The 12,358-nt window shown below is 41.6% G+C and overlaps 1 protein-coding gene across 20 annotated transcripts in view; it reads right to left on the bottom strand.

Moving 5' to 3' along the window:
* TANC1 (tetratricopeptide repeat, ankyrin repeat and coiled-coil containing 1) overlaps positions 1-12,358 on the bottom strand; it is a 246,689-nt gene that overhangs the window by 147,523 nt on the left and 86,808 nt on the right. For 16 of the 20 annotated variants that reach the window (XM_051849489.3, XM_089328272.1, XM_089328273.1 and 13 more), the window contains exon 2: positions 12,067-12,146. In XM_051849489.3, the coding sequence (XP_051705449.2) occupies positions 12,067-12,127 (61 nt within the window). In that variant the 5' untranslated portion in view covers positions 12,128-12,146. Of the gene's footprint in view, positions 1-11,997; positions 12,148-12,358 lie in introns of those variants that run through there. The other 4 variants (XM_008258621.5, XM_017342878.4, XM_008258619.5 and 1 more) reach the window with 3 other exon arrangements.

The following is a 12,358-nucleotide window of genomic DNA, read 5'->3' on the forward strand; positions in this document are numbered from 1 at the left end:
ATCTAATACTTGGAAGGAAGTTTTCTAAATAACTTTACAGTTACCTAGGCAATTTGTTTCTCTGGTTGGGGAAATAAACAAGCCCTTGGGGCAGGAACTATGGCACGGTGCAGGTTAAGCTGCAGCTTGGGATGCCCACATCCCATATCAGAGCGCCAGCTCAAGTCTCAGCTACTGCACTTCTGGTCTGGCTTCCTGCTATTGTGTCTTGGAAGGCAGAGGTTGATGGCCCAAGCACTGGGGTCCTGGCCACCCATGTGGGAGACTGGAACGGAGTCCTTGACTCCTGGCTTCGGCCTGGCCCAGCACTGGTTTTTGCAGGCATTTGGGGAGTGAACCAGTGTCTGTCTCTGTTTCAATCATTCGACCTTTGAAATAAATAATAACTCTCATTAAAAACAGAAACAAGACCTCACAAAGCAACTTTGCATTTACAAACTGCTCAATTTCAGGAAGTGAAATTAAAACACAACCAGCCATGTGTAACCATGCTCTATCATACTTAACCTGGAATGTCTATCTAGGCTCCTGGCCTCTGCTGTCAGCCAGTTCTCTGATCTCCGAAAACTCCATACAAGAGTCCAAACCACCACAGCCACCCTAGTGCACGTTCCACATCAGAGGTGACAACATTCCTGAATACTCTGTGCCTGAGTGTCATCATGTTCTGATCTAGCAGTAAGCTCCCTTGGTTTGTTTGTTTATTGCTTGTTCAAACATCTTCTCCCCTCTAAGTAAGCTCCCCTTGAAACTGGAAACTGACAAACTTTCTGAATTAAAACCAATTGTTCAGGTACATGTTTAATCTTTAATGTTAAGACTGCATGCTGAGGTCTCCAAAACAAGACAAGAACTTGAGTCCCCTGGCACTTTAACAGCCGGTATGTTCTCACTAGGCTGCCACCACAGGGAGGGTGGGAGGGAGGGTCAAGAGACAAGGGTCCTACTTTCCACTTCTACCATGGCCATCTTAGTCAACCGCAGGGCAACTGCACAGCCAACGTCCCCTTCCTCTTCATACTCTGATGAGAAATGCAGGCTACATCAAACTCCACAAAATAAAAAGCCAACAAGGCCAAAATCTTTGGTATTCTACCCACACCCCCCAAACCCAGGAACTTCATGTGCCAGCAAATTAAATATAATCAAAAATTTTTTTCAGACTGCTCATTTGTTTTATTATTTTTTAAATTGCAGTTTAAAAATTTTAATTAGTTTTTAACAGATTTAATATGGTTTGTAGATACAATGTTTTTTTTCTTTTTTCCTCAAAGAAACCTTTTATTTAATGAGTACAAATTTCATAAGTACAACTTTAGGAAGACAGTGATTCTTTCCACTATACCCGCCCTCCCACCCCCACTCCCATCACACCTCCTCCTCCCTCTCCCATTCCCATTCTCCATTAAGATTCAGTTTCAATTAACTTTATATGCAGAAGCCCAACTCTATACTAAGTAAAGATTTCAACAATTAGCACACACATGCATAACAAAAAAAACTGTTTGAGAACAAGTTCTACAGTTAATTCTCATAATACAACTCATTGAGGACAGAGGTCCTGCATGGGAAGTAAGTGCACAGTGACTCCTGTTCTTAATTTAACAATTAACACTCTTACATATGATGCCAGTGACAACCCGAGGCTCTTGTCATGAGCTGCCAAGGCTATAGAAGCCTTTTGAGTCCACAATCTCTGTCAGCATTTAGACAAGGCCATAAGCAAAGCAGAAATTCTCTCCTCCCTTCAGAGAAAAGTACATCCTTCTTTGATGACTTTTTTCCACTGGGGTCTCATTCACAAAGGTCCTTTGTATACGACATTTTGCCACAGTATCTTGGCTTTCCATGCCTGAAACACTCACATGGGCTTTTCAGCCAGACCAGAATGCCTTAAGGACTGATTCTGAGGTCAGAGTGCTATCTAAAGCTATTGTCTTTCTGAGTCTGCTGTGTGAACTGCTTCCTATGTTGGAACATTCTCTCCTTTTTAATTCTATTATTATTACCAGACATCTGATCTTATTTACATGATCCCTTTAAAACTTAATCCTTGGGGCCGGCTCTGTGACGCAGTGCGTTAATCCTCCACCTGCGGCACTGGGAGCCAGTTCTAGTCCTGGCTGCCCCTCTTCCAATCCAGCTCTCTGCTATGGCCTGGGAAAGCAGTGGAAGATGGTCCAAGTCCTTGGGCCCCTGTACTCACATGGGAGTCCCAGAAGAAACTCCTGGCTTCAGATCAGCACAGCTCCGGCCACTGCGGCTATCTGGGGAGTGAACCAACGGAAGGAAGACCTTTCTCTCTGTCTCTCCCTCTATCTGTAACTCTACCTCTCAAATAAATAAATTAAATCTTAAAAAAAAAAAACTTAATCCTATATATATGATAAAGTAACCACATTCAGTGTTAAAATTAACACTTAAGATGGCATTTTTACCACCCAGCTTAATGAGATTTGAGGAAGCTTTTAGACTGTGCCCTTGGAATTAAGTCCACAGGAACGTATGCAGTATTATACAGCTTTACAATTACAAAATTCCTCTTCCCTCTTATTCCCATTTTTTACTGAGATCTATTTTCCACTGACTTCATACACATATGATAAACTCTATGTTAAGTGAAGAGTTCAATAAATAGCATGAAGACAATTGGAAAAAAAAAAAAAAAAAGAAAAAAAAAAAAAACCTGTTCCTTGACAGTCTATCAAGGGCTGTTTAAGTCATTGCTTCCTCAAAGTGTCATTTTAACTTCATTTTAGGTGCTCTGTTATCACAGATCAGGGAGAACATGTGGTGTTTGTCCCTTTGGGACTGGCTTATTTCACTAAGTATGATAGTTTCCAGATTCATCCATTTTGTTGCAAATGACCGGGTTTCATTTTTTTTTTCTTTTTACCTCTGTGTAGTATTCCATCGAGTTCATATCCCATAATTTCTTTATACAGTCTTCAGTGATGGGCATTTAGGTTGATTCCATGTTTCAGCATTTGTGAATTGAGCTGCAGTAAACATGGGGGTGCAGATAACTTGTTTATTTGCTGATTGCATTCCTCTTGGGTAAATTTCCAAGAGTGGGATGGCTGGGTCATATGGTAGGTCTATATTCAGATTTTTGAGGTATAACCACACTGTCTTTCACAGCAGTTTTACCAGTTTATATTCCCACCAAGAGCAGATTAGGGTACCTTTTTCCCCATATCCTCACCAGCATTTGTTGTTTGTTGATTTCTCTATGAAAGCCATTCCTTTTCACCAGTGGCTTGGGCTACTGCAGTTTGGTCTCACCTCACTCTCCAACACAGTTGCGGAGGCTCTTGGCTACTGGGGTCCTGAGTTGCGCATGTCCTCACCCTCCATGTAGGTCCACTGTGCCCCTCCAATTTGTGTAGAGTTTCCTCTGCTGTTTTCTCCCTAACTCTTCCCCGAGACTTCACTCTTTCCAAGTTTTTAAATCTTCTCCTAGATTAGAGCAGCAAGCTCCCTTCCTACTCCACCATCAAATTAACATTTCTGTAGAACAGAAATAAAACCTTAGAATTCCAATTCTAGGAAGTTCAAATAGGTCCCATGGAAAAAAATACGAAGTTTTCCATGGGAATTAAGTTACAAATGGATGAATCTCTTTGAAAACTAAGTTTATATAAAATAAGACCATTGTTTTGTATTTGCATGAAAGCACTTTAATGGAAAATTTTTTTAAATGAGGCAGCTGTTTGACACAACAGTTAAAGCACTGCTTGGGAGACCTAGGTTCAAATCCTGGTTCTGCTTCCAATTCCAGCTTCCTGCTAACACACATCCTGACAGCAGGTACGGGCTCAAGTGGTTGGTCCCTGCTACCCACGTAGGGGACAGAGATTGAGTTCTTGGCTCCTGGCTTCAAGTGGGCACTTAGAGAGTGAACCAGCAGATGGACCTCTGTCTATCTTTCTCCCATTCAAATAAATTTAAATGAAAAAATTACTCTGAATTACAAATTTAAGCTTCCTACTGCATTTACACATATATACATATATGTACAAAAATGGGCCCAAGTAAAAAAGTGTTGTTTAGGAGTTTTGCCAAATTCTTTATCATGATCAAGTTATATCATGTCTTGCTGAAGGTCTCATTGGCAATAAAGGGTGGAAGATCAGGGTGGCTGACTCTCCTTCCCTTGGGTCCAGAGCTTCTCCAAAGTACACCCCTCACAAGAAAGGCCGTTCATTACAAACCAGTGTGTCCCATGATGTGTAGGTGCCTGGAACATGATAAATGCTCAGTATTTGTTCCCTTCCTCCTCTAAGTCTTTCATCCTTTATCGCTCTCTAAAACACACAGGAATGCTAGAAGGAGAATGAATGCTGGCGGCCCTCCACCTTCACTAACACACAATGTGTTGCAATGAAGTTCTATAAACAGGTAGAAATCTATTCTCAAAACCATTGGCTGGACCCTGAAATCTCTTTAGCATGGGAAAAATGTTTTTCTATTTAATTTTACAAAGGAAAAGGATAAGATGCAAGTACTTGATAGAGGATAGAAAGTAAAATAAACAATGTTAAAGCATAAGCCATCAGACAAAGTCACAAATGACTCAGAACTCTCCCCGATTCATTATGAGGGAAAGGACAACCAGGGGAGAAGCATCCTCAGTATCTGAAGTAGATGGGCAAAGACAGATTCTGGGAGTGGCAAGTCATCGGGCTATCAGTCCTGCTTCTCTTCAACAGGGAAGGAACAAGAAGTTTTCAGGGAATTTGGATTGTGCTTTATGCTACTAGTTTTCTTGAAAGAAAAGACAGGGCCCAGTGCTGTGTTGTATTGAGTAAAGTTGCCAGCTGCCATGATAGCTAGCATCCCATGTGGGCCCTGGTTCAAGTCCCAGCTGCTTCACTTCTAATCCAGTTCTCTGCTAATGGCCTGGGAAAAGCAGCAGAGGATAACTGAAGTGTTTGGGCCTCTGCCACCCAGGTGGGAAATCCAGAGGAAGTGCCCGGCTCCTGGCTCTGGCTTCACCCAGTGCTGGCCATTCATGGCCATTTGGAGAGTGAACCAGCGGATGGCCCTCTCCTATAACTCTTTCAAATAAAATAAATAAATCTTTAAAAAAACAACAACAACAGAAAGAGTGAATGTCTAGCAGAAGCCAAATGCAAAGTGAGACACTTTTACAGACGGGTTCTCTCATCCTGATTACAGTTGTGAGGCTAACACATTTGTCCAAGTTCAAGTTCACCTGGAAGTGACCAGACAAAGGTCTGAATCTGTGTCTTTTCATTCTGAAGTCTGTGTTTTTCCAGACTTTGTGACATGCATGAGGGATAAGAAAAATAAGATGGAATCCATCAAACCAGAGGGAACAAACAGCATTCCTGCCCCTACTAAAAACCAGCCTGATTGCATTCTGTGCTTAAATCGTGCCCTAATATTTTGCAGAATGTTTAAAAGCCTGGTTCAGAAAAATACAGCACCTTTAGAATGAACTGTTTGCGCTTGTTTTATTGTTTGGGGAACATTTTTGGAGTTTGTTAACAAGACACCAAAACCCACAGCTCAGCAAGACGGTCAACTGCACTGAGTTCCTGAGAGTCTATAACCACAGAAGACGGGCAAGGCAGCCCAGAGTAATCAGAAGCAGCCTCATATTTTCTGGATAAAACAAAGCATCGTTTGTACTGAGGCATTTTTAGAAGGTACCACTGAAAGCCAGACTACAGCCTGGAACGGCTTAAAATACCAAGCTTAACAATCACATCAATGGCTTTTAAACTTTAGAGGCAAACAGCTTCCTTTAACTTCAAATTCAAAGTGAAGAATTAGATGCAAAGCTAACAGATTAATTCAGTACACACAGCCCTAGAGACTATCCAATACCTTAATTAACACTATTACAAGTGGATTTAACCAACCACCTGGGTTTTAATGATGGGAAAGGTGAAAGTCAAATGCTATTTAGCAAATTGTTTCAAACTAAGCCCCCCTGCTGAAAAAGAACACAAATAATTAAACTGAAAGGGGAAGACTAATAAAAAGTTATTATTTTTACCCATTAAGAAACTATTCCTTAATCAGCCTATATTATAACTGAAGTGAGACCACAATTAAAAGTTCACTGAACTTTGCCTTTTTCATTAACTTCAACCCACTTCCATACCAATAATAGACAACTTGAGAGATGGGGCAAAATATTACGGACTTGGGACTGGCATTGTGGTGCAGCGGGCAGCATCCCATAGCAAAGCACAGGTTCAAGTCCCGGTTGCTCCACCTCCCATTCAGCTCCCTGCTAATGCACCTGGGAAAGGAGCAGAAGATAGCCCAAATGCTTAGGGTCCCTGCCACCCATGTGGGAGACCCAGCTGGAGTTTCAGGCTCCTGGCTTCAGCCTGACCCATCCCTTGACGTTGAGGTCATTTGCAGAGTAAATCAGTGGATGGATGATCTCTACTTCTTTCCATCTTCCCCCCACCCTGTAACTCTGTCCTTTAAATATATATATACACACACACACATACATATATATACACATATACACATATATTATGGACTCAAAATTGGCAGAGTACAGGACACAGAAACAGAAAGGGATCAGTCTCCTCTAGAGAAGGGAAAAGGACTTGCCTATCTAATGCTTCCACAGAGAGGGCAAAAATCTGAGGTTTACAAACAAAAACACTATCAACTGTGAACTTCAGAATCTAACATAGGTGTTAGACAACATTGTTTCATTTCTTCAAGACCAGTAGAGGAAACACAACCCACAAGACCTAGCTGACCACTTATCTGCTATGTTCAAGCAGCAGCTACTACCAGGAACTGTACTACACACACTGTTAGTTTTGGAAAGAGAGGAGGACCTGCCCAATATCCACAACGTTAAGATCTTCTACAAAGTGCCAGTTGGTGAAGGTAAAGTCTGATTTGCCCTATAAAGCTAAGAAATCCGGAAACACACTCTACTGGTCTCTCTTGCAGCTGGAGGCCAGGCATTTGAAGCAGGATCAGCCATTACATGCACCTGCCCCACCTGGCTATGCTTTAAGCATTCTTCCCTTCTAGAGGAATTTTTAAATCAACTTTATGCTATGTTAGGGGAAAAAATGACATGATTTTCAGGACAGTAAAAATACTCCATATGACACTATGATGGGGTAACTCATCATTATCTGTGTGTCCAAATCCATAGCATGTGAGAGAACCCTAAGTAAATCACAGACTTTGGGTGATTAGGATGTATCCATGCGGATTCATCAATCTCAACAAATGCACCATTCTGGGGGGCAGCTGTGACAATGGGAGGGGCTAGGCAGGGGTCAGGGAAAATCTCTGGACCTTCAATTTTGCTGTAAACCTAAAATTGCTATAAAAACACTAAAGGTTTTTTCCCTTAAATTGGGATCTCATTAGAGTAAATGAAATATGCAAATAATTTTCATATGAATCTGCCTATTCAGGAACATGGCATTTCTGTCCATCTACTCAGGTCTTCCTTCAAGTCATTCCATCAAGTTTTGACATTTCCTATTGTAAAGTGGCATTTTCCCCCCTACCCATTTCCTAAACAGTGTTGCAGTAATGAAAGGATATTAACTTCCTGTATTGATCTTAAAGCCACTCCAAACTCTTATTAGGTCCGGATTTGATTATCAGAATACTCCTAACCTTACAATACCTATTTAATTTTTAACTTAAGTAACAGTTTAATAGTGGTTACCATAAAGTTTTCTGATAATAAAGGTCATTTAAAATAAACATATGGTAGAAGGTTGTGGACCTCTCTGGAGAGTCTCAAAATAAAAGAACGGGCCTCACGTGCTTGTTTCACATCAGTGTCCAAACTTAAGAGCAGAGAAAGGGAAAAAATAACTGATGCCCTCGCCCGGCTCTCCCCCATTATGGTTTAATATTGATTTCTGTTCCTTTAGGCCTAACTCAAGGTCAAGAGAAACAGAGTGCTCATTTGTACTGAAGGCACAGCGGGAACAAGGTGAATGTGAACATGTTCTCCAAGAGGCACTTTCAGGTATTTATGACTGCATTCTCCAACGTGCCTCGACAGCCCCCAGAATACCTTTCTGTCCAGCTAGAAGCATTTCCTAGGTACAAGAAAAAAACAGCATCATCAAAAAAAAAAAGTTTTGCTGATTTCTTCAGAATTCTGTCAATTCCCTTCTGTTAAATCTCACTGTATATATTTCCAATAAAGTTACCTGCATGTAACTTGAATTTGAACACCTGTTTAAATTCTGCCAAAGTGTAAAGCACATATATGTGACATACTTTTAAGTATAGGAGCCGAGGAAATAACTTTTCAATATTTCTGAAACATATTTGGTTTCTTTTGAAGAATATTCAATGTAACACACTGATTGTACTTTCCAAATTCTCAAAACAGGTTCTGACATAAAAGTATAGTAAAAGGTTGTCTGGAAAAACAATCTCCAAAGGCTATGAAAAGCTAAATCCAATTTTTCAGACATAAATATTTCCTAAATTTCTATATGATTGTGAGTTCAAGCACGTTAAAATGAATTTTCTTTTGTCTCTGCCACAAAGATTGGTTTTAATTGGAAACAGTAGAGCAACATTTTTCCATATTGCAGGAGATGCTGTTATCCAAGTTTCAGAGTAGTCTCAGTAGATCAGCCAGCTTTAATTTATAGAGAAACGTAGCTATAATTTACTTATATAATGAGTGCTGGCACAGAAATCAGTGTAAGAACAGTCGAATTCCAAGTACTTCCCCCAATCATGTTGTGACATAACTTCATCAGGATTTCAAATTCCATCTGCTTTGTTCCCAACCTAATACAACCAGGTTCCAGTTAAGAGCAAACAGGCACATACCATACAGATGTTTTATGAGAAATGTTCCCATTGCTTTTTCAACTTGGTTTGCATTAGTGAAAAAGTCATAGTGTGTGGGACTTATTATAAAGAAATGATTCAGAGAAAGCAGTAGTTGCTTTTAAAGACCAAAGGGAGACAAAAACCCCAAATCACATGCTCTGAAGTTGGAAGAGTTTCAAAGGCGAACTGTGTTCCCTGTCTGGCCTGTCTGCCTCAGATCATTCTTACTGCACTGCTACTTCACACGATCCTGGTACTGCTCAAAGAGGATGGGAGCTCTGCTTGGGAAGACTGTTACAGAGCAGGGAGTTTGCGCTTGGAGACCTTACACTTTAGGGTCCAACTTTATGGTAGAAATTACAAAAGATGAGCCAAAATGCCCGGGGGGGGGGGGGGGGTGAGATTTTTTTTTTTTAAAGCAGCTTTCAGAGAATGAATGAATAAGAAAGATGTTTTTGGGGCCAGCACTGTGGCGTAGAGGGTATGGCCGCTGCCTGCAATGCCGGCATCCCATATGGGTGTCGGTTCGAGTACCAGCTGCTCCTCTTTCCATCTAGCTCTCTGCTATCAACTGGGAAAGCAGTAGAAGACGGCCCAAGTCTTTGGGCCCCTGCTCCCAGATGGGAGACCCAGAAGAAGCTCCTGGCTCTTGGCTCTGGATCAGTGCAGCTACAGCTGTTGCTGCCAATTGGGGAGTGAACCAACTGATAGAAGACCTCTATCTCTCTCTCTCTGCCTCAGCCTCTCCTCTCTCTATGTAACTCTGACTTTCAAATAAATAAATAAATCTTAAAAAAAAAAAACATTTGGGCCATGACACAGCATAGGATGAGCATGTTCCCTAGATAGAAAGATGAACTGAAGGACCAGTGACTGCAGCACCAGCATCCCATATGGGTGCTGGTTTGAGTCCCAGCTGCTCTACTTCCAATCTAACTTGCTGCTAATGCGCCTGGGAAAGTAGCAAAGGATGGCCCAAGTGCTTAGGCCCCAGAATCCACGTGGGAGACCCAGCAGAATCTCCTGGTTCCTGGTTTTGGCCTGACCCAGCCCCAGTCATTGTTGCCATTTGGGGAGTGAACCAGCAGATGGAAGACCTCTGTCTCTCAGTCTCTACCTCTCTCTGTAAATCTGCCTTTCAAATAAATAAAATAAACCTTTAAAAATAAAAGATGAACTAAAATTCTCCAAAGTACAATTATAACATTATTTGAAGTCAGAGGTTGATTCTTAGGGTTAGAACTGACTATGGTTTACTGTTTGTATCATTAAAAACTGGTTTCTGGGGTGAGCACTTGGCACAGCAACTAAGATGCTGCTTGGGACACCCACATGTCATAGCAGAGTGCATGAGTTTGCGTCCCAGCCCTGCTCCTGATTCCAGCTTCCTGATAATGTGCACCTTGGGAGGCAGCAGGTGATGGCTCAAGTACTTGGATCCCCAGCACCCATGTAGGAAACCAACATTGAGTTCCCAGCTCCTGGCTTTGGACTGGGAGGCCCCAGCTGTTGCAGGCATTTGGGAAGTGAATCAGTGGATGAGAGATGTCTATGTCTCTCAAATAAGTAAAATAATTTTTTTTGACAGGCAGAGTGGACAGTGAGAGAAAGAGAGACAGAGAGAAAGTTCTTCCTTTTTGCCGTTGGTTCAGCCTCCAATGGCCGTCGCGGCCGGCGTGCTGCAGCTGGCGCATCGCGCTGATCCGATGGCAGGAGCCAGGTGCTTCTCCTGGTCTCCCATGGGGTGCAGGGCCCAAGTACTTGGGCCATCCTCCACTGCACTCCCTGGCTACAGCAGAGAGCTGGCCTGGAAGAGGGGCAACCGGGACAGAATCTGGCACCCCGACCGGGACTAGAACCCGGTGTGCCGGGCCGCAAGGCGGAGGATTAGCCTAGTGAGCCGCGGCGCTGGCCCTTAAAATAATTTTTTTAATTTAAAAAACCCTTTCTTCTTTTCATCTGTTTTCTCGAACACTAAGGAAAAGCTTATAATGAATTTTCACAGCAACCCTACAGTAAAGGCTCTACTTTTAAGTGAGAGTGACTGAGTTTTTAAGGTATAGTTAGTCATAAACAGAAAATCTGTCTAGGTTCCATATAACCAAAACATTTAGATTTGCAATTAGTCCTTTACATAAATACAGAAACAACTGACATTAAAAATATTACTGTAAGATATTACAGGATCTTTTGAATCAAGTTAATCATAATTTGGTGATGTTTCATTAATAAGCACACTTATATAAGGGTACTTCAAAAAGTTAATGGATGATGGGATTAAAAGATGTTTCTTTTGGTGTGAATATTTTTGGAATCCATGCATAGTTTTTCATAATACGCATTTTCCAAAAACTTTTGTAGAAGACCCTTCATATATATGGATTTCAAAATTTGTTTGCACTGAAATAAACTGATCTTTTAATTCAATTTTCTACAAACTTTGAGATATCCCCACATTTTAATGGAAATCACAAAAAAAAACGTTATTTAATAAACAATAACTAATAAAATCAACCATTCTCCAATGGAACAGGATTGACATAAGTTTAAGAATAAAATGCACCATTTCAAGAATGTCACTTTAGCCTAACAGAGTTTTATGGGTTGACAAAGTGTGGTTTTTCCAGGGTGCAACACTAGCAATCACCAAAATAACCAGTGAAGAGGCTACCCCATGCAATGAAATGCTAAGAGCGCCACAATGACCACACATGCATTAGAACTCCACACGGGAATACTGAGCATAATGAAACTACAAGTCTGGCATTAAGTCTCGTATTTAGTGGGACTACACCTGTTGGGAGTAAAATCTGATACTCAAAAAAAAAAAAAAAAAAAAAAAGGAAGGAACCATCAGCCAGCAGTTAGTCAAAGCTATAAAATTCAGCTGCAAGTGGGACAAAGGAAACGGCTTTCTAGCAATCAAATTCCTGAACACCAGGCTACCTCAATGTCCTTAATCTGACTGCTTCTGGGTCTGGCCGACCTGTTAAAATGACGAACCCTGAAAGCCTATTGGGGAAGAATTTGGTTCATAGACCAAACTCAATTTTCAAAGTCCGACTTCTTATAAGAAAAGAGCAGAAATTTATTGAGTTTCTCGTAGCCCCTACTCCGCTGTTGGTTCTAACCCTCTCTGACCCATTCCCACAGCAATGCACCCACCCAGGCTCCAGGCAGAGGGGCCGCTGTCGATGCCCACCCCGCAGGCTCAGGTCGTTCCTGCACACATACCGGCTTCCTTCTTGCTTCCCTTTCCTCCCTCTCGGCTCTTCTTCAGCACAGCCTTTAACATTTTCAACACTCTGTCGTCTCTGAAGAGAAAAGGAGGGGAGAGAAGAGGAATTAAGGGTTGGAGCGTTGGAATATAACTTGCATATTGTTACAAGAGGTAACTTGGGTTCAAACAGATTGCTTTAGATAATATCAGGGTACCCTGGGTTTTACATTGATTTTCCATGAGCAAACTGTGGTGGAAAACTAAATGCTCAAGACACAAGGAATGTTTTACAACTTTTAATGCAGT

This window comes from Oryctolagus cuniculus, chromosome 3, assembly GCF_051225735.1.
Source record: "Oryctolagus cuniculus isolate XC-2025 breed Fujian yellow rabbit chromosome 3, ASM5122573v1, whole genome shotgun sequence".
In the NCBI taxonomy this organism is placed as follows: Eukaryota; Metazoa; Chordata; class Mammalia; order Lagomorpha; family Leporidae; genus Oryctolagus; species Oryctolagus cuniculus.